At 39.7% G+C, this 21069-nt stretch overlaps 1 protein-coding gene across 1 annotated transcript in view; it reads left to right on the top strand.

Annotated features, from left to right (window-relative positions):
- The window catches only part of RYR3 (ryanodine receptor 3), a 367896-nt gene that overhangs the window by 244213 nt on the left and 102614 nt on the right, over positions 1-21069 (top strand). Inside the window, exons 62-69 of the mRNA XM_077322945.1 lie at positions 61-121; positions 1064-1302; positions 2308-2389; positions 4469-4599; positions 6284-6604; positions 9852-10092; positions 13208-13295; positions 14526-14618. Of these exons, the coding sequence (XP_077179060.1) occupies positions 61-121; positions 1064-1302; positions 2308-2389; positions 4469-4599; positions 6284-6604; positions 9852-10092; positions 13208-13295; positions 14526-14618 (1256 nt within the window). The remainder of the gene's footprint in view (positions 1-60; positions 122-1063; positions 1303-2307; positions 2390-4468; positions 4600-6283; positions 6605-9851; positions 10093-13207; positions 13296-14525; positions 14619-21069) is intronic.

The following is a 21069-nucleotide window of genomic DNA, read 5'->3' as shown; positions in this document are numbered from 1 at the left end:
ATCTAATCTGTAAACGATTGAGGTTTTTAAAAGCAACCAATTTTCTTCATATTTTAACAGGCAGTGATGCTACTACAATGGTTAGTTGCCTACACATCTTAGCTCAGACACTCGATACAAGGTAAGCATGCCTATTCCTGTAGTTCACTAATGTACACAATACGTAGATGAATTCAATCTATGAGAGCAGAGACTATTTTGGGTTGCAGTGGGATGCAAGAGGCACTCCATTGATGGAAGCCATCCATAAAAAAATATTTCATTGAATCCAATCCATTATGTAAATAATGTCAACATCAATATTAAAAGTAAAAGTAAACACTTATTTTCCCGTATAAGAGGAGCTGTAGGCAGTGAGAGATATAGAACTGGACCTGCCAGAAGGAAAAGACTGTAGATGAGTGATAGAACACATATTTTTGTGCAAAAGATTCAAAGTTCAATCCAGCTAGAAGAATCTCTGCAGATGTTGATAAAGAACTTTCTGAGAGAGCAAGTTTTGCAATTAATTTTCTACTTGAGACATCAAGTAACTGAGTGGTTCTCCTTTTGAAAACTTTGCTGTACTTAGCATACCAAGGCCTATTATGCACATGGTGGATAATGCACTTTCAATGGACATTAGAAGTAGATTATACTGCACAGGAAAATCCAGCTGCAAAAGCATATTGAAAGTGCATTATCCAACATGTGCGTAATGGGCCCAGATGTCAAGCAGTTATAACTGTTCTTGTGGTCATCTAATTTTCTATGTGGTAGGAGGTGTTATTTTTAAATAGAAGAGCATTCTGTCATATGTGGTCTCATCTGCAATCTGAATTGAATCAGTTTTATAAAGATTTATGTGTGCTAGATTTAGTTTAGGAACACATCCATAACTGAAATCTGAATATCAATTTATATTTTAATATCTGAATTTAAAATAACCCATTTCAAGTTTTATGTGTAAATAATGTGACAAAGCAAATATTTGCCAAAAACTATGATCACATGAATAATAATGGATATATTACAAAAGTAGATTCCTATATGATTTCCCATTTTTTAAAAACTTATTTTGTAGAACCGTGATGAAATCAGGCTCAGAGCTGGTTAAAGCAGGATTGCGTGCTTTCTTTGAAAATGCAGCTGAAGATCTAGAGAAGACATCAGAAAATCTTAAACTGGGAAAATTTACACATTCCCGAACACAAATTAAAGGAGTCTCGCAGAACATTAACTACACTACAGTTGCATTGTTACCTATCTTAACATCATTTTTTGACCATGTTGCTCAGCATCATTTTGGCACTGACTTGCTTTGTAAGTTGTTTTCATTTTTACTATTAATATTGGAAGAAGATTTCAACTGCAACAGTGTATATCCTTCTAGTAATGAATCATTGCCTTCATTCTCTCTTATTTCCTCTGGTGGTCAATCTGAGCAAAACCTGATAATAGCTGCATTGTAAATAGATTGATTTTGTGTAAATTATATAATAATCTGTTAGCAAAACTTTACATAAATTGCTTTTATGTGGAGGTTTTGCTCTGTTTTGTCATTCAAATTGAAGATTGGGGGGGGGCATCCACACAAGGTGGTCCTCTAATCATTTATTTTCCTGGATTTCTTCTGCTTTAGTGCCATCTTTCCCATACCATCTTTACACACTGTATTAACAGGAAGGTGTGCATTTTTTAAGTCCTGCCCATATTGGTGCCATTTCCCTAGCCTCAAATATATCTCTGCAGCAAAAAGGCCTGGAGAGTTTTTTTTCCAAAATGAAAATCCAGATGAGCTACTAGATCATGACAATAGAGTAGTTAAGCACTCTTGCACTGTAGTGTTCTAACTTTTGTAGTGTTCTAACTGGCAACTTTTTTAAAAAAATTAAGACCTCAGACTGCCCTAAAATGGGAGAGGGGTGGTGGAATGGTGATAGGAGGGGAGAACTGCTGGTTAGATGCTACTTCCACTGCCAATTCCCATGGGTGCAAGGAGCAATTCTTGGCAATCCCTCATTGCCAATCCCTCATGCCCCAGGAACAGTATTTTGGGGTTGATGGGCTGCTGCAGGAGGTAGAAGCTGGTAAAAATTGCTCCCCTCCCTGCAGCCATGAAAAGCTGAGAGTATATAACAGTTGGCCATTAGTAGTAGTAGTAGTAGTAGTAGTAGTAGTAGTAGTAGTAGTAGTAGTAGTAGTAGTAGTAGTAGTATCCCGCCTCCCCCTGAAGGCTTGAGGTGGCTCGATAATTGATAATTTGGTAAACTGCATACAAATGTTTAAAAGATTTATTGGTTGAACAGTATTCCCTTTCTTTTTCAGTAGGTGATGTCCAAGTTTCATGTTACAGAATTCTTTGCAGCTTGTACTCACTTGGGACTGGAAAGAACATCTATGTTGAAAGGTAATTAATAGCAAAAGATTTAATACTAAAACAATATAAGAACATTCAAGTGGGTAGCGATGTTGTTCTGAAGCAGCAGAACAAATTTAGAGTCCAGTGGCACCTTTAAGACCAACAAAGTTTTATTCAAGGTATGAGTATTGTATCTGAGGAAGTGTGCATGCACACAAAAACTCATACCTTGAATAAGACTTTGTTGGTCTTAAAGGTGTCCCTGGACTCTAAATGTGTAATGAGAAGAGCAGTTATGCAGAAACATTTTGGAACTGGAGGACTACTACTATGAACTGCACCAGTTCAGAATTTATGGATTACTTATTAGCTAAGTCCCAGTCACCCAAATGTCAGGCTCAGCTCATAATTGCTTTGGCCACAAACCAAGGCAAGGAGCTATCCATAGGTGGCAGATATGCCTTGTACAGTATGTAGGTTTGATATTAGTGGTCTGGCAAGAGACTCATTACAAAGCAGATTTTAGGAAACTGGAATGGGATGTGGTCATTTTGTTGAGGAACAAACCGAGCAGCGGAAAGTGAGAAAGGAGACTTTGACATGAATGGGTGGCAGGATGATTGAGAAAGACTGAAAAGGAGGAGGAAGAGAAGGATCTTATATGCTGCTTTTCTCTACCCGAAGGAGTCTCAAAGCGGCTTACATTCTCCTGCCTTTTCCTCTCCCCACAACAAACACCCTGTGAGGTAGGTGAGGCTGAGAGAGCCCTGATATTACTGCTCGATCAGAACAGCCTTATCAGTGCTGTGGCAAGCCCAAGGTCACCCAGCTGGCTGCAAGTGGAGAAGTGCAGAATCAAACCTGGCTTGCCAGATTAGAAGCCCACACTCCTAACCACTCCACCAAACTGGCTCTCTAGGGAAGTGTCAGAGAAGGGATAATTTCATAGATATCTCTTTTGGAGAGGCTGATTAGACCAGGATCAAGGAAGCCATCAGTCTATCCAGATTCAGATGTGTAGCCATGTTGGTCTGAGGTAGCAGAAGAAAACTTTGTTGGTCTTAAAGATGCCATTGGACTCAAATTTTGTCAGCCTATCCAGTTAGCTTAGTTGCCAGCTTTTAATCCACCATTAAAGGGGAAGAATAGTATTGTCGTCCTACAGAATAAAAAGAGGGTCTGAAGTACTGTGTCCTTTGTGTGTGTGTGTTTTAAATAAAAGCATATATAACTATAAAAATGGCAGGTTTAAAACTGCATGAATGAAAATACAACAGATTCTTTTGGCATCATTTCAGATTGTCTCTCCCTCTTGTTGATTCTTCTTTTTTTAAACTAAAAGTTCATAAAATCTTTCACTGAACATGGTAGGATGGTGTGACTCCACTGGCACAAACATTTCAGCACACAAGATTATCTCCTTTACAGAATATGGTGTGACCTCCAAAAACTCTTTGGTCTGTGTTTTTTTAAGCAATGCTGAGCAAGGCTGTCACATACAAGGCTGTCATATACAATCTTTTAGGTCCTCAAAAAAAAATAAAGAGAGTGGTCAGGACATCATGGATGTCCTAAGGCATCATATTATGGCCAACTGTGACAATTAGTTCCAGGAGCTTGCCCAGAAGAAGAAAAAGAAGGAAAGGCAGTATAAGTTGCAGTAGGAGGAGGGAAATGCAGAGGGTCATCCCAGTTTCATAAAATCTGCAATTGGTTGGGGTATCTTTAACAGGAGCAAGAGCCAATAATAGCATTATAAAATCACTGACCTATAATAAATGCAACTCCCACAGCAGCTGTGAGGAAGAGTAAGGGCCAGTTGTTGGATAAACTAGAATTAGTTGGAAAGGGGGGTTCATTCCAAGTGATTAGCAGTGGCCTTCTGAATGTGGGAATGAGAACCGTTCACTGATACGTCTGGTATCCTTTAACCTTCACAACCTAGTCCCATCTCAGTAGCATATAACAGCTGGAAATATTGATGTGCATTGTTAAAAGGAAGGCCAATGGAGAATGCCAAAAGAGTTTACCAGCTCCACTGAGCCTTATGGCATGGGAAGCACAGATCACTTCCTCATATATAGTAGGCTTCTAAAATTGACATGATGTTGATTATGTTGTTTGCAGGCAACGTCCAGCTCTTGGTGAGTGCTTAGCATCCCTAGCAGCAGCCATTCCAGTAGCCTTCCTTGAACCTTCTCTCAATCTTTACAATCCACTTTCTGTTTTCAATACGAAATCTTCCAGAGAGAGAGCTCGTAAGTACTTGATTCACATATGAGCAAGAACCTCTTAACACCTACTGCTAATTTGTTTAATTGAAATTTTTGTGCAACTATACTTGAATGAAAATTCATTTTAGAGTACCCCTACATAACAAAATGCTTTGGAAAGCACGTGTGTCAGAACATGTAATTAGACCTTGTCTTGAGTCAAAAGCAAACATTGTAATTCCTTTTGGGCTGCTGGATGAATCTCTCCCCGCCCCCAGCCCTCCAGATAGTGAATTAGTCATTATACTTCTATGTTTGTGTATCAATTACTATAACCTTTGCTCTAACGAAGACTGTTGTGAATAAGAAAGCTAGGAATGTCATTTAGATATCAAAAAACTTGCTCAGTACTAATTAATCTCAACAACTTTCACTCTTTCTGGAACATCTATGAACAGCTACAAATTATAAGTATTTTCGTGAGAATGCTTACTTTTGATTTTTTTTAAATGATCAGTTAACTATATGGTCTCAGTGGCTCAGTGAATTTATCATAATTTTGAGAGAGCAGAGTTGTATTCTAATATTGAAGAAAGCCCCATGGGACTCATGAAGTAGGGCTAGAACAAAAGTATGATTCCTTCAGTGATTCAGTGACCACTGCACTAAGCATCTCCCACATATTACTATTATAATTCCAAGCAGGATTTTGAGTTGTGAGTAGTTTTTAATCAGAATCTCTTGAAACCACTCCTCCCCCTTCTACTTTAGCCCCCAAATTCCACCTGAAATGCTGTCACTGGGACACAGGGACCCCAGGAATAAAATCAGAGAGCAGTCAGAGATCTGTAGGAAGAAAAGGGAATCAGTAAAAATCATCCTCTACCGTCTTGTGGCGCAAAGTGGTAAGTGGCAGAAATGCTGTCTGAAGCTGTCTGTCCGTGAGGTTGGGAGTTCAATCCCAGCAGCCGGCTCAAGGTTGACTCAGCCTTCCATCCTTCCGAGGTTGGTAAAATGAGTACCCAGCTTGCTGGGGGGTAAAATGGTAATGACTGGGGAAGGGAATGGCAAACCACCCCGTATTGAGTCTGCCATGAAAATGCTAGAGGCCATCACCCCAAGGGTCAGACATGACTCAGTTCTTGCACAGGAGATACCTTTACCTTTACCTTCCACCCATAGACCTTCTCTTTTGGATCCAAGTTGTTGCTTCAGAACCTCATTTGTAAGTTAAGATTGGATCTAGTTTACATAAACTACATGTTTCTGGATGTTATCACTTTATACTTTAGTTGCAAGCTGACATAGCTTCTATTCAAAAATAGTACTTTTGAAGACTGTAATAGAAGGCGAAGGCTAGGCTAAAATCCTTCTCTGTAAAATTTAATTCCCATTTCTTAGGAACATAAATTTATGTAGTATTACTCTAACAATCTGAAATGGTAAAGTCAAGAAAGTGGTTTATTATTACTTTTGCTGTTAAATGGTATGGTCTGAATTAAAAGCTCTGTGTACATTACTCAACCTAAGAATGCATTACTGTTGAACAGTAGAGGGAACCAGTGAATCATGTTTGTAGCCACAGTGAATCTACCTTAACCTGACCAAGGAAGGAAGGATCGAATACTACAAGGGTCAGTGTTATGGTAAAAATAAAAATATTGAAATTGTGTTTTAAGTGTTCAAAGATTATTTAGCTTATTAAATTGTTATGTATCATTATAATAAGTTTTAGGTATGCCTGAAACAGTAGAAGAAATGTGTCCAGAAATTCCTCACCTGGATGGCTTAATGAAAGAAATAAACAGTTTGGCAGAGTCTGGAGCCAGATACACTGAAATGCCTCACGTGATTGAGGTGATTTTGCCCATGCTGTGCAACTATTTGTCATATTGGTGGGAAAGGGGGCCTGAAAACATTCCTGAAAGTGCTGTTCCCTGCTGCACAACTGTGACCTCTGAACACCTCAGCATAATTCTGGGAAACATTCTGAAAATTATCAACAACAATCTGGGGATAGATGAAGCATCCTGGATGAAGAGAATAGCAGGTATCTATGTCAAAATATTTATTTTCCCTGTTAGATTTCTTAGCAGTAACAAAACATTAATCCGCCGACAGAGGTAGGAGAGCTTCTTGGCATTGCCTCCTTCTCTGGAGCAAGAAGCGGAGCCAGTTCGGAAATGACAACTCCTCCACTTGTGAGGCCTTCTTTTTCCCTGGCCAGTCAAAGAACCAAGGACTAGGCTGAAATTTGCCTGGAACACATCATAATGTAGATTGTGTCCTAGAACCAAATGGGAAGGGTATCTTTTTAATTTCTTTTTTATATCAATTTTGATTTTGCCATACATTTCTTCCCTTCATCAAATCAAAGGCATAATAAAATATTATACATAATATATGTCTTAAAGGGAACATTTAATTAAGTAATTAATTAATTCACATCCAATATTCTGGATTCAGCCCAGTATTTATCCACTGTTTCACCAAGGATCTCAGGACTTTTGGGAAGTAAGTTTAAAGTAAGTCAATGAAGCGTATTTCCCCATGGAGTGCCTTTAAGATTACAGCCTATGTCACACAACCTGGACAATGAGATGTGCTACAAAAGCAAGAGCTAAGAAAGTTAGTTGAATGCATTTTGTTCCATGCATAAAGATAGAAATATAGAAATAAGACAGATAGTATAAGTTGTTAATACAAAGAACAATAAAATATAGTCTTCATTTGTTACACTTAAGCCCCCTCCATTAAATGTCCCCTTTTAGCTAAGCTTTGAGTTTGGGCTGGTAGGTACTGCGGAGATATACTTAATATCATAGATTCAGCTTACATAGGAAATCTAAGACCCCACATTAACTACACAATGCTATGAACCTTTGCCCAAAACATAAACTTTTTCACATTTCCACCATATATGAAAAAAGAAACCTCTTTATCACCACATTTCCAACATTTGTTAACATAGTTTTTAGCAATTTTAGCAATCACTTTTGGTGTCACATGCCACCTATAAAACATTTTATACTTAACACAGTTGAAGAGCCTTCCTGACAGATATTCAACACCATATTTTCAGGTTTGAATTAAATACTTAACATTGAACATTTCTTCTAGAACAATATGAACTTTGACCCTATAATAATACACTAATAAAGAAAAAAGAAAGGGGAAAAAACCCCACTTTATCATGACATTTTCAGCACTTACAATTATATTGCCTTAAAAGTGTACAGAAGAAGAATAAAGAAAAGATTTCAAACATCTTGTTCCCCCTTCCCTTTGCTTCTCCTTTCCCTTCCCCAATCTTCTTAAGGGGGGTCTCATATCGAGGCTTACTGCACCTTGTTGTTCCCGTAGACTTATATTCTGTCCAGTTAGACTTTGGCGTAGAAAGTGCAGGCGTTCCTGCAGAATATTCATCGATGAATCTTGAGGCAGTTGCACCTCTTGGACTCCGATCCAAAATGTATCAGTACAATTTTTTTCCTGAGAAGCTCCTTTACTTTCAAAACAGATCCATGTATCTTTTGGTTGATTCTTGTATACTGTTGCTTTGAAATAGCTGTATGCCTTTTTTTAAAAAGGGTGTCCTTATCTGGGAAGTCATGTTTTCTGCGAGCCTCTGACACCCCCTTATCCATCTCCAAAATTTCAGATTTCTCTTTTGCTGATGATTTCCAACCTTGTTTAGTGCTGTCATCAACCACGGTTATTGGTCCATCAATCCTGTTAAAAACTTCTTCCTTGCTGTCTTGGATCTCCTTGAAAATATTCTTAAGCAATCCTTCTTTAAATGCTTTCAGATCTTGAGTTTGTTTCTCTATTAGATAGGCCATTCTTTTTAACATAGACATGTTTTAGGCTTATAAGTCAGCAGCTAAGCTCAGACAATATTGCAAATAGCCAGGAGAGGTCCTATGCAGTCCTAGGCAAAAGTGAAAGTGTTTAGTCCTCCGACGTTCTTCAGTGTAGAATGAAGGAAAAAAACAACAACAGAAGACCAAAAAACAGCATGGAGATTAAAAACAGGGCAGTTCAGAACTAAAGCAGTTTCAGCAAGTTGAATTTAGTATAGCCAAAAAAAGTGTCCTTTAAGAGCTGGCTGCATATCAGAATTTCCTAGCACTAGTAAATGACGTTTTGAGGTCAGTGAAGCGAATAGTCTCATCCTGGAGCAGAGTTCTCGTGAGATCTTCCCAATCACAGCTCTTATCTCCGGAAACAAAAACAACTGCTGTAAAAGCTATTGCTAGTTAATCTAAGTCCTCTTCTTCTACTTAAGAAAATTAGCCTGCCCCAAATCGAGATGGCTACTCAGGCAGAGAGGGGGGGAGGGAAAGAGAGAGGTGAAAAGCAGCCCGGCAGAGCCCAGCTCAGATTTATTACTTGCTGTTGTTTATAGAAGCGTTGATTAATGGCTTTCGTTGAGGCTGCCAGATGCTATCCTCCACCCAGTCCACCGCATTCACTTACAGTAAATAAATCGTAGAAGAGGGTTAAAGCAGTTTCTTTTAAGAGAGAAAGAAAGAAAAATAGTCCAAGAAAGAATATGGTGGTTGTCCTCTTGTCCTGAAATGCTGACAGCCTGTAATCCGGGAAGATAAACTTCCTAAAGGATTGGAGATGGCCCCAAGAGTTCACTAGGACTTCCTGGGTAGAAAAAATGAGGTGTGGTTTGCGTACCCCTCCTCTTTTCTGCCAATTGCTTCCACAATTGACCCCTGTCAGGCTCCAGTGATTGCACTGCAATCCCCTCAGGATGACATCTTTAGCCACACCCCTAAGGTTGTGTTAGTTTTGACATGCTTGACTGAAACAATCTTGACAGTGTTTTGTATATAAAAACTATAAGGAATGTTATTTATACCTAGTACAGATGCAGGACCCCATACATAAGTGTACATAATTATAAATTATGTATATAATATCTGTATACTATTATGTGTATTCAAGGAATGGTGGCCTTCACATGTGATTGTGTTTTTTTAAAAAATACTCCAAAACTCAGAACTATGCCATTGAATGTTTATTGTTGCCTAAATGTGATTGCCAAAATTCACATTTGTTGCAAAATGTGGAAAAACACTTCTTTTTAGACATTCTCCAAGAGTATTGTTATCTTTCTGTTCAAAGTACTATAGAATCATGACAGCCCAACCCAAGGTCACAGTTTGGTATAGTTATAAACCTGGAACTAGCATTAATGCATTTATGTTATATAAATTTGTATGTGATATAATAAAGAAATTATGCTTTAAATGTATGTTTACATATACATATTTTGTATGTAGTGTATGCTCAGCCAATCATTGGCAAAGCCAGGCCGGATCTCTTGAAAAGTCATTTTATTCCAACACTGGAAAAATTAAAGAAGAAGGCCATAAAAATAGTGATGGAGGAGGAACAACTGAAAGCGGACAATAAAACTGATACCCAAGAAGCAGAACTCCTCATTCTAGATGAATTTGCAGTTCTTTGTCGAGACCTTTATGCTTTTTATCCCATGTTGATTCGCTACGTAGACAACAACAGGTAGGGTAATCTGTTGACTTCAGCTGATTATTTGGTGGGTCTGCCAGCACTGCCTTAGCAGAGATAAATGTGAGTGATGAGTTTGGCAACAACCAAGGTGGTATAAGTGTTCTTTCCAGATAAAAGATTTAGAAAGTGATAGTTGTTGAAAATATAAGAAATGCTATAAGAAACAAAGTGATTGGAGAAGCTTTACATCTGTGGTAGAGTTAGGAAGGAAGGAAGGAAGGAAGGAAGGAAGGAAGGAAGGAAGGAAGGAAGGAAGGAAGGAAGGAAGGAAGGAAGGAAGGAAGGTAACAGTATTCATGTTCACAGGGAGAGAGCACCTTTCTGTACCCTTCCTAAATCCAAACTTTCCATGCTCATGATCTTGCAATCATACTGTCTGGTTCCCCATAAATGCATTGATTTAAAAGTTTTTACCGATGTGTGTAGATTGTTATAGTTTCTGCGTAAAGAAAGAGATTGGTGAATAAGCAGCTAGGAATCTTCAGGAAAATTCTAGTGTAAAAAATCAAGAGTGCTTATCTCTCTTTATTTTCCTTTTCCTTATGCCCCCTGCAGACCACTTCACTCTGTGGAGTATGAATCTGCTGATTGTCTCAGGGCTCTGGGAAGCACGCCTGGCCTTGACCAGGGCCAGGACCTTTTTGGTCATGGCCCCTACCTGGTAGAATGAGCTCCCAGAAGAGCTACAGGCCCTGACAGAGCTATCTGGGTTCCACAGGGCCTTCAAGACAGAGCTCTTCCACCAGGCATTTGGTTGAGGCTGGGTGTTGCTGGTACCGGGGATTAACAGCAGGTCTCCCCCACCCTGGTTCCAGGATTAGGTATTAGATTTTTTTTATCTTGGGGAATTATTATTGTAATTCAATAAGGTTTTATCATCTGATTAATGTTTTATGGTTGGATGCTGTATTTTTATATGTATTGTGAACTGCCACAAGCCAACTATGCTGGGAGCAGCAGTATATAAGTTTAAAAAATAAATATCAGCCCTAATACTGTATTTTTACAAGTAATAGATTAAATAAAACAAGTTAGATTTTCCTTCTGTTGTGACTTACTCAAAATTACCAGTTACAAGAAATGAAAATAAATTACATCATGTACCTCATTCTGGAATAGAATGGAAATCAATAGTAGACCACGAAACTGAGTAGCAAAGAAGAAAGTATGAAAAAGTCACACATTTTCTGTTGCTAGGAAGAGTAGTTTTTCCTTTCACATTCATAAATGCAAATGGTAAACTATTTTTTTCCTTTATAGCATTTTTCTTACATATGAATTGCATATGTGAAAGGGAACCATAACAACGTAGAAAAGCAATTGTCCTATTTTTGGACAAAAAGGCAGGACAAATAATCCCTCTCTCAACTAGGCAAGTCAAGGTCACTTCATGGATCAGCAAATAGTGTTAACTAATGCCAGCAAGCACAATCCAAGGAGGAAGTTTGATAGCTTTGACACCCGACACAAGAAAGAATGGAGTGCTTTCTTGAATAAATCAATAAGGAATGGGATGAAGAGAACATTACTGACCTCAAGCACCACTAAATTTAGGTTAGGCAGAGAAAGGAAAATTTGAATAATCGCCTAAACATCCATTTAAATTGTCGATAGTAAATGTATAAACAGAAGAATACAGACGTTAGGAATACATATATAGAGAGAGCATACTCCCCACCCAAAAGCAATTTAATTCAGCATTACAGTAGATTTTCAGCTTGTGATATAGCTTACTTGTTAACTTGCATAACTGAGACCGGGCGGAAAGAAGATCAGCCCCCCCTCACAAACTGGCGGTAGAGAGAGTCACCCCCCTCCTGTAGTTGAGGATGCGGAGACCAAATGAGCAGATTAAGCCATCGCTGTTGCCATTACTGTAAATTTATCGGAACTTATTGTTATTTTATGGCTTTAGGGGACGGGGTTATGTAAGCCGCCTCGAGCCTTCGGGGGGAGGCGGGGTATAAATATAATAATAAAAAAATAATAATAAATAAAGCTTTTCTTTGAATATTCTAAATTGCTTAATAGGAAAAAAATCAACAAATTCTTGGCCCTTGAAAACTTGCCACTGATTACCCAATGGCAGATTAAGTTCTATTTTATTTAGATATGTAAAATTCAATCTTACTGAAGTATTTTTGTTTTAGGAAAAGTGTGTGATTCAAGAAAAAAATTGTACTGTTTGATATACCTGCTGAAGTGTATTCTAGCCAATGAAAGCTTAATACATGTTACTCTTTAAAATACAAGGAAGCACTGATACAAAACAATTACACGATACTAGAATTAAAGCCTATTGTTGCTGATGCAACAGGCGCTAGCATCTCTGTTAGATGTATAGATATGCTCCAATTATTACCTAGTAGCCAAGTGCAAATAATTTTTGTTGAATAGTCAGACTAGGCATGCTCCTGAGGAAGGTGGGGTGAGTTGAGGACTCATTAAGGGTGGATCCTGAATCAGGTTTTGCATGCTGCAGTTCAAATAATGCCAATATGTATCCTTTATCTGAATGAGTGGACTCTAAACCAACAAATACCTTGAGTTCATAGCAAATATTTTAATAGTAACACCCTAATGTATTAAAATGAGCCTCTTGTGGCGCAGAGTGGTAAGGCAGCTGTCTGACAGCTTTGCCCATAAGGCTGGAAGTTCAATCCCAGCAGCCGGCTCAAGGTTGACTCAGCCTTCCATCCTTCCGAGGTCGGTAAAATGAGTACCCAGCTTGCTGGGGGGTAAACGGTAATGACTGGGGAAGGCACTGGCAAACCACCCCGTATTGAGTCTGCCAAGAAAACGCTAGAGGGCGTCACCCCAAGGGTCAGACATGACTCGGTGCTTGCACAGGGGATACCTTTACCTTTACCTTAATGTATTAAATGCTTTCAGTTCTCATGAGTAAAGATGAGTAATCATGAGTAAAGATGATCTCTTCAAACATGTTGATATACACACTTTTAGCCAAAATTGAACCACTGTTGTCTAATTAATCACCTCTTGGTTTTGTTTTCTGAAGGAAGCAATGGAAGAGGAGAATAGCAATAACTGGGGGTTCTACACAGATCAAGTTCTAACGGTGTGTTTATATTACTTTTCTGTTCAGATCAAACTGGCTCAAAAAACCAGATGCAGATTCTGATGAACTTTTCCGAATGGTAGCTGAGGTCTTCATTCTGTGGTGTAAATCACATGTAAGTTGTGATTTTCTAGTTCATGTTTATATATGCAGGGTAGCTACAAGGACTTGTGGGAGGAAGCTGTCATTTCCCCCATCTCTGCCACTATTTCGTCTTACCTTCAGAGTCCCTATAGCCCTCTTGCATTTCTCTGCTTCCTTCTGTCCTTCCCAACTACTAGCCAACCTGTTTTTATCTGGCCCCAGTCTTTACCTGTCCTCCTTTCACTCCCACTGGTAGTCTCTCCTCAGGAAATGTATGCCCAAGTTATTTCAGTCTGGATATAGACCTCATTTTGGGACAGAAACAGGCCCTAACTGATGACCTTCACTGGGAAAGTGTCCCAGTGTCCTGGACCTCTCGATATCTTTCAGTACTATCAACCATGGTATCCTTCTTGAGATGCTGACTGGCCTGGGAATTGCGGGCACCGTGCGGGCACCGTATTTGGTTTTACTTGACCAACAAATTACTAGAGGTGGTGCTGGGGGGGACTGCTGCTTGGCCCAATAATATTTATGCTATGGAGTCTCACAGGATTCCATCTAATCCCCCATGTTATTTAACATCTACATGAAACTGGTGGGAAAGATCATCTGGGAATTTGGAATGGAGTGCCATTAATGTCCAGCCGACACTCAGCTTAATCATTTAACCAGATGGGATTGTGAAAATTCTGAATAGGTCTCTGGAGGAGGCTGGCTGGATGGGGGGGGGGGGGTGATAAATTGAAGCTCAATCCAGGCTAGACTGAGGTTCTGTTGGTCAGTGGAAAAGTTGCTTGAGATTTGCAGAGCCAACCATGCCTTGGAGAAGATCGTCCTCCTCTTGAAGGAACAGGTTTGTATTTTGGGCTTGTTTCTAAATCCTGGCTTATGGTTGGAGACTCAGATATACTCCATGGCATGTACACTTTTTATCAGTCCACATGGTTACCTAGCAAAACTACCACTGTCTTCTCAGTACATGGTATTATGGGAGCTCAGTGGGCATTATTTTTTTTAAACTGCATACATTGTTTCTATTATTTGTAGAGGGTTAACCCTCATATGTTAGGTTTCAGATTTTTCAGACTTGGACATTCCTTCTGCCTCTCCCTGGTTCGGTGTTACTAATTTTTTAATTGACCCCTATATGGACTGATCAAATAATTAAATATATAATTAAATATATAATTGTACATATTAACAGATGTGAATGTACTAGACCTTTTCAGTATATGCTCAAAATATGTGTTTCTTTTAGAACTTCAAGAGAGAAGAACAAAATTTTGTGATTCAGAATGAAATCAACAATTTGGCATTTTTGACAGGAGATAGCAAGAATAAGATATCAAAAGTAAGTTGAGGAATGCAATCTGTTCAAAATGTATTCTTTTGGGTTTTATACTTCATAATGGTAGACCTAAATATATTTGGCATATGAAGAAGTGTTGCTTCCTAATGGAAATCTCTTGTTCATATTTTGATGATTAAATGGTGCTGAAGCTTTTGCTAATAAATTAAAGTTAAATAGACAAGTTGTAGAAGCAGCAATATTTGTTTTTCTTAATGTAAAAGATACAGTATTGCATGAGAACATATATCTATAAAAGTTTCTCCTCATTTTTTTCACAGATACAATCAATATTTTATTTTTCACTGTAACAAAGTAAGGGTGATCCCAGTACTGGTATTGATTTGCAAATAAGACACAACTCTCAGGAATGGCATTAACATGCAATAGCCTTTTATTCCATCCAACCCATAACAGAGAATTGGCCCAATTTGAGGCACCTGGGAGGAGACTTGCACCCCACAGCCATCTGGCTGCACTCAACATGGAAGGGTGAGAGAGGGAGTAAAGCTCAAGAGAGGAGCAAACACCATATATGATTGGGTAAAATAGGCTACAGCTTAATTGTATGCAACCACTAGATAAGTGGCACAGCATGGGAATTGAACTAGTATTTTTTATCAGCCTACCACCCAGTGTGGCCTCCCTCTCTGATGCAAGCCGGCAACTGACTCTTTAAACATTGGGGAGGGCAGGCACAGAGTTTCCTGTGCCCTCCCATCCTTGATGTGATCTGACTTTACATTTGGTGGGAAGGCTGAGAAGGGAAGAGAGAGCACCAAACACATCAGCTGTTTGGCTCATCCTGAAATGACTCCCAGTGGTTTCTCAGGCAGCCATCTCAGCTGCCTGAAAAAGCAAGAGGAGGCATTTAAAGGACATGCCAAGTGGTGATCAGGGAGTACGAGAGCCCCTACTCTCCTCGAGCCTTCAGGAGCCAGCTACCAGCAAGGATTGGTGAAAGCAGGGGCCTTTTTAAACTTTAAAGGGGATTTGTCTCTGAAATGATGAATTGTAATTTGGTGGTTCAGACATGGTTGCTTTGGACATTAAACCTTAAGAAATGATGTTCTGTATCGGAGTTGGCTGGAAAGTATCTGAATCAACACTGATTCAGGTACTTTTTGGACTATCCACTTTGAATCACACATGCCACATCAATTGCTTGCAGTCATCTTGCCAGTGGGCTGATAAAAAGGATCTCTCTGGACCAGAGCCACAGAACTAAGGAAAGGGCCCTCAAAATCCCCTATATGCTGTGTGTCATGCCCCGCCACTCAGGCATTGGCTTACAGCTGGCATAAAAGAAACATGGCGGAGCTGTTTTGGGGGTAGTCTGAGTCTGCATATTAGACCTGCCCATTGCAGGGACCTCCATAAGAGGCTGTGTGGCTGGTGAGTATGGTCTGCCCTGTTGGAGCAGTCTGGTGTGCTCACATATCTGGATGGCAGAAGGTTACCATTTAAAGGCTTATGCTTTCTGGTACCCACTGCCTAGCAGTCACTGGGGATGGCCCCTGCTGGCTGGGAGTGCAATGCACTCCCTGCAGACTGAGTGAGCACCTCGGCTGCATGGATGGACAATGGGAGAAGTGTTCCCTGGGGTAGGCCATTGACTGTTGGAAGGCACCTTTCCCCATGCTCCATTCTGCTCCTGCTTGGAGTTATCATAAAGCCATGACCTTCTTTATTCTATAGACAGGGGTAGTCAACCTGTAGTCCTCCAGATGTCCATGGACTACAATTCCCATGAGCCCTTGCCAGCATTTGCTGGCTGGGGCTCATGGGAATTGTAGTCCATAACATCTGGAGGACCACAGGTTGACTACCCCTGCTATAGACAGTGTCAGAGTCCTTTGTTCCAACCTCTTACATGCCCCTCTGCTACAATGCTGCCTTCTGTTGCTTACCTGACAAGACATTAAGACTCAGTAAGTGCTGATGGTCAAATAAGAGGTTAAAAATTTAATTTTCTTCCCAGCCAGACCTTTATTTTATTTATTTTTGTATTAATATGCCACCCTTACATGGAGGCCCAGGCACCTCACAAAGGTTAAAATACACCACGATAGACAGACAGACAGACAGACAGACAGACACAATATAATTTTAAAAACAATTCCCATTATTTAAAAAAAAATTGCCTGTCTGATTAGTTCATCTCTTATTTCTAGGGGATAAAGGTAAAGGTATCCCCTGTGCAAGCACCGGGTCATGTCTGACCCTTGGGGTGACGCCCTCTAGCGTTTTCATGGCAGACTCAATACGGGGTGGTTTGCCAGTGCCTTCCCCAGTCTTTACCATTTTACCCCCCAGCAAGCTGGGTACTCATTTTACCGACCTCGGAAGGATGGAAGGCTGAGTCAATCTTGAGCCGGCTGCTGGGGTTGAACTTCTAGCCTCATGGGCAGAGCTTCATACTGCATGTCTGCTGCCTTACCACTCTGCACCACAAGAGGCTCCTTTTCTAGGGGATAGGAAGAGGCAAATCACAAATTGTGATCATATAATCATAAATCATAAATGGGTGCGTTCAGATGCAGGACTGTATAGCCCCTCAGTCTGATCCAGCAAGAATTTCCTTATGCTCTTCCTCTTGGCTGGCAGGGGAGTACACAGAGTTATGGCTCCGAGTCTTCCTTGGCTAAGCCCCAGAGTCTCCAGGTGTCACCAGAACCAGAATCTTAAAACTATATTAAATATAAACTTTCTAAAAAAAATTATCTATTTAACACTACATAGCAGAAAGCAATATAAGCAACAACAACAAAAAGAAGACCTGTCTGTGGTGTCCCTCTTCCCTTGCTGCCCTAAACACATTTATTTTGCTTAATGGTTAATCCAAAACTAAAACTCAGCAGCTGACTCTGCATGAAGGGAAAAGGCCAAGATTAATCCCCGCTTCCACATGACATTGCCACTGAGCCAGCCCTCTTCTGGGCCTGGTACACTTTAGGACCCTGTTGCCCCGCTTTAAGGGAATGTGGATATTTTCTGCATTCCCTTAGCCACTCCGGGGCCAACAGGGCCTAGCCTGGTGCAGACCTGTGTGGATGTGGAAGAGCCAAGCCTTCCAAATCCAGCTCCTCCCCACGTATGACATACTTGCAGGGAAAAATATGCCCCAATTGGATCTGCAATATTTTGTGATGCCTTGGGGCCAAATTGAGCATTTTTTTTTAATTTGCAGGAAGGTGGGATCGCACCCTAACTTCCTGCAATCAGACCTTCCTGCAAATATTCCCCACCTGCAGCTGCACTGCAAGGCAGAACCTTTCCACCCTGGCTGCATCCATTGGGATGCACAAATCTGGGGTGGATCAGGTCCATTGTGGTAAATGATCCCCCATGGAGACATAGGAAGTAGTGGAGCATGCTGCTCCAGCACAATGCACCAGTGGCTGGGAGCAGCACCGCTGATACAGAATCAGTCAGTGAATGTTGTTCAACTGCTGCTAGATGACTAGCAGGGTATTCTCCAGTTTTTCCCCTCCTACATTTTATGTGAATTAAAATGCATAAATAATCTGTAAATGCATGGATATCTAGAAGTACATACGCAGCTTCTGGTTTACACTTAAACAGAAATGAAGCAAGCAGCTTCAATGTACATGTGGAACTGAAGATGTTGAGACTTCTGTCTTTTGCTGCTTTGGGGAAGGTCTCAGTGCAATAGTCTCTGCTTTGTATGCAGAAGATCCCAAGTCTGCCAGTCTGAGTAGACAGTGCTGATCTTGATGGACCTATAGTCTGACTCAGTATAAGGTTATTTCATATGTGTATTCATGTGTGTCCTTACAGGAGCAGTGTATAGATGAACTGTAAATTTGGAGGATTTAATTTCTTATAACAAAATAGGGAAGATCTGCAGATGGATAATATTGTGGTGTTATAATGTCTGTTGACCAGCAGTTATGTTGTACATTTATAACATATATATAAGTATGTATAAGTAAAGAGGATTCCTCTCTACCAGCCTTCAGGAAAGACTATGAGGGTATTTAGGAGACTTTTCTTTAACTGGGAAAGAATATGCCTGGTTCAATGCTTCTGATTGTGTACTTTCGTACTTCTAGTAATATTTGACTTTCAGTCCTTTTCAGGGGGCAAAGAGGAATAAAAAGTACTTAACGGGGGAGTGTATTGTGTATGACATGCATAATTAGGGTTTTGCGCGGCGTCCAAATCAGCCGTTCCAAACCGATGCAGCCAGCACTGCACCATGGGGAGAAGGGGAGGTGCGGACACCAGTGTGTAACTCAGCACACACACTCAGGCACAGAGTTCCCCCCATGGTGCAGCGCTGGCTGTGTCGGGCTGGAATTCAGACCACAAAACCCTATTCATAATTTAGGGACATAAATAATAATTATCTTATTAATTAGTTTTATTCTATATCTAAAATAGATATTCTGTATTCTGTTCTAGAATAGTTTTATTCTTTATTTAAAAAGCACTGTTTGTTGTTTTGGGATTCTTGGTCATTGAAACATACATTTTAAAGGATTTTGTGTAATATGTCTGAGAAGTAAAGCTGTTGTGAATGCACAAGACTGATTAGTTGGAAGTTGTTACATGTATTTTTATACAAAACAAGACATTTAAAGACAGCAATAAATATTAAAAAATCTCTAGAAATGAGTATTTTCATTGGTTGGCTTCCCCCACCTCAAGGAAACACCTACAGGGAAACATCAAGGGTGATCCACCTACAGAAAGACCAAATTTCCCCTTAATGCTCAACTAACTGGTTGGGAAAAGTTGAGCATTAAGTGATTTTAATCTTACCAATGATACCTGCCCTGAGCCTCACGGGAAGGGCAAGTTATAAGAATAAAGATTTATTTCTTTATTTAATAGACGTTAAAACTTTGCTTAACAGTTAATAAATTAACAACCTATTGTTAAATCTTTCATAGTTTAAACCTTATTTTTAGAGTAGTATTCAAGTGCATCTTCTATATATAATTATATAACACCATAATGTTTTAAACTTTTAATATTACAGCACTGTTTTCCAATATTGAGTCTTACTTATCCAGTTTGGGAAGGGTTTTTAATGCATATGTTAGGCTAGAGGAATGGGAAGGCGACTGTAAGCCGCTTTGAGCCTCCTTCGGGTAGGGAAAAGCGGCATATAAGAACCAACTCTTCTTCTATTAGTACTTCTGTTATTGGTATTCTAAGTATAGTTGGGGGAACTGTCCCATGTCTAAACTACATATTTGCTACCTATAATTACAGGAATTTGCATCCATTATCAGTTAAATGCAACATGAAATAATTCTTGTCTTCCCTAAATTTAGGCACCATTCCACTGTCCATGTAGTCTCTGATGCAGCCAATAGGATGCAAATCACCAGAAAGAAAATTGAAAACCTGGATTAAGAATGGCTCATTTCTTAAATCTTAAGAGTCTTCTTCTCTTTAGTAGTGGAATCAAGACTCATTTTGCAACCAGTTATTTTTCTGCAATCTTTTCCTTGGCACTTTTACTCTGTAGTGATCATGTTGGCTAGACAACTGTGAAGAACTTAATTACAAATATTCTAGGAAGGTAACATTCCAGTTGATCAAATACATACTGTACCTACTGCTTCTAGTCTCAGACCTGTTTGGATGTCATAATTCTTTAACTTTTAACCTCAGCATTTCTTCTTTAACTTGCATTATTCTAGTGCTCTGGCTTGGTTTTGTTCCAGAATTCTCTATTTTTAAGACAAAATCTTGGCATAGCTGTCGGTCAGAGGAGTCCCCATATAGTACTCCCTGAAGCATTTAAGTACTGTGCATTAAAAACAAAACAAGAACCACTGTGTCTGCACCAGCAGCTGACTGAAACTAGAGGAAACAAGCTTGAACAATTACAGCTTAGTATCTACTGTACCATTTTTGAACAAAGGTTTGGAAAAAATGGTAGCTATACAATTCCATGTATTCATAGATTAAACTAATTACCTGGTATCCTTTTAATGTGGATTCTAACCAAGTTATGGGAAGTAGACCACCCTGATCACCTTGTTGGATGGTCTGTCTTGGTCTACTGATTGAGGGACTATAGCCCTTTTGATTCTCCTGTACCTCCCCAAAGCATTCAGTACCATCATCTGTAGTGTCAGGGTTACGTAGCTTGCATAAAAAGACTGATATAGAAATAAATGTACAGCTTTTTCTGAATGGAGTTTTAGTCTCTCTGCTGGGAAGCTATGCAGTCTTTGTGCATACTTTTGAGGAAACATTTTAATGCTTTACTTATTCAGAGGTTGGTTAGAAGTGCCGTCAAACTGCTCAGGCTGGTTTGCCAAGTGTGACCATTTCTGAAGAAAGCCTATCTGACTCAATCATATCTACTTTAATAACATCCTGATTGGACTACTGCAAGGTGCTTTATGTGGAGCTGTCTTTGAAGGCAATTTGACAACTTCAGGTAGTCCAAAATTTGACATTGAGGATA

The sequence above is a fragment of the Paroedura picta genome, chromosome 2 (genome assembly GCF_049243985.1).
Source record: "Paroedura picta isolate Pp20150507F chromosome 2, Ppicta_v3.0, whole genome shotgun sequence".
NCBI lineage: Eukaryota > Metazoa > Chordata > Lepidosauria > Squamata > Gekkonidae > Paroedura > Paroedura picta.
This window is presented reverse-complemented; position numbering and strand designations above follow the sequence as displayed.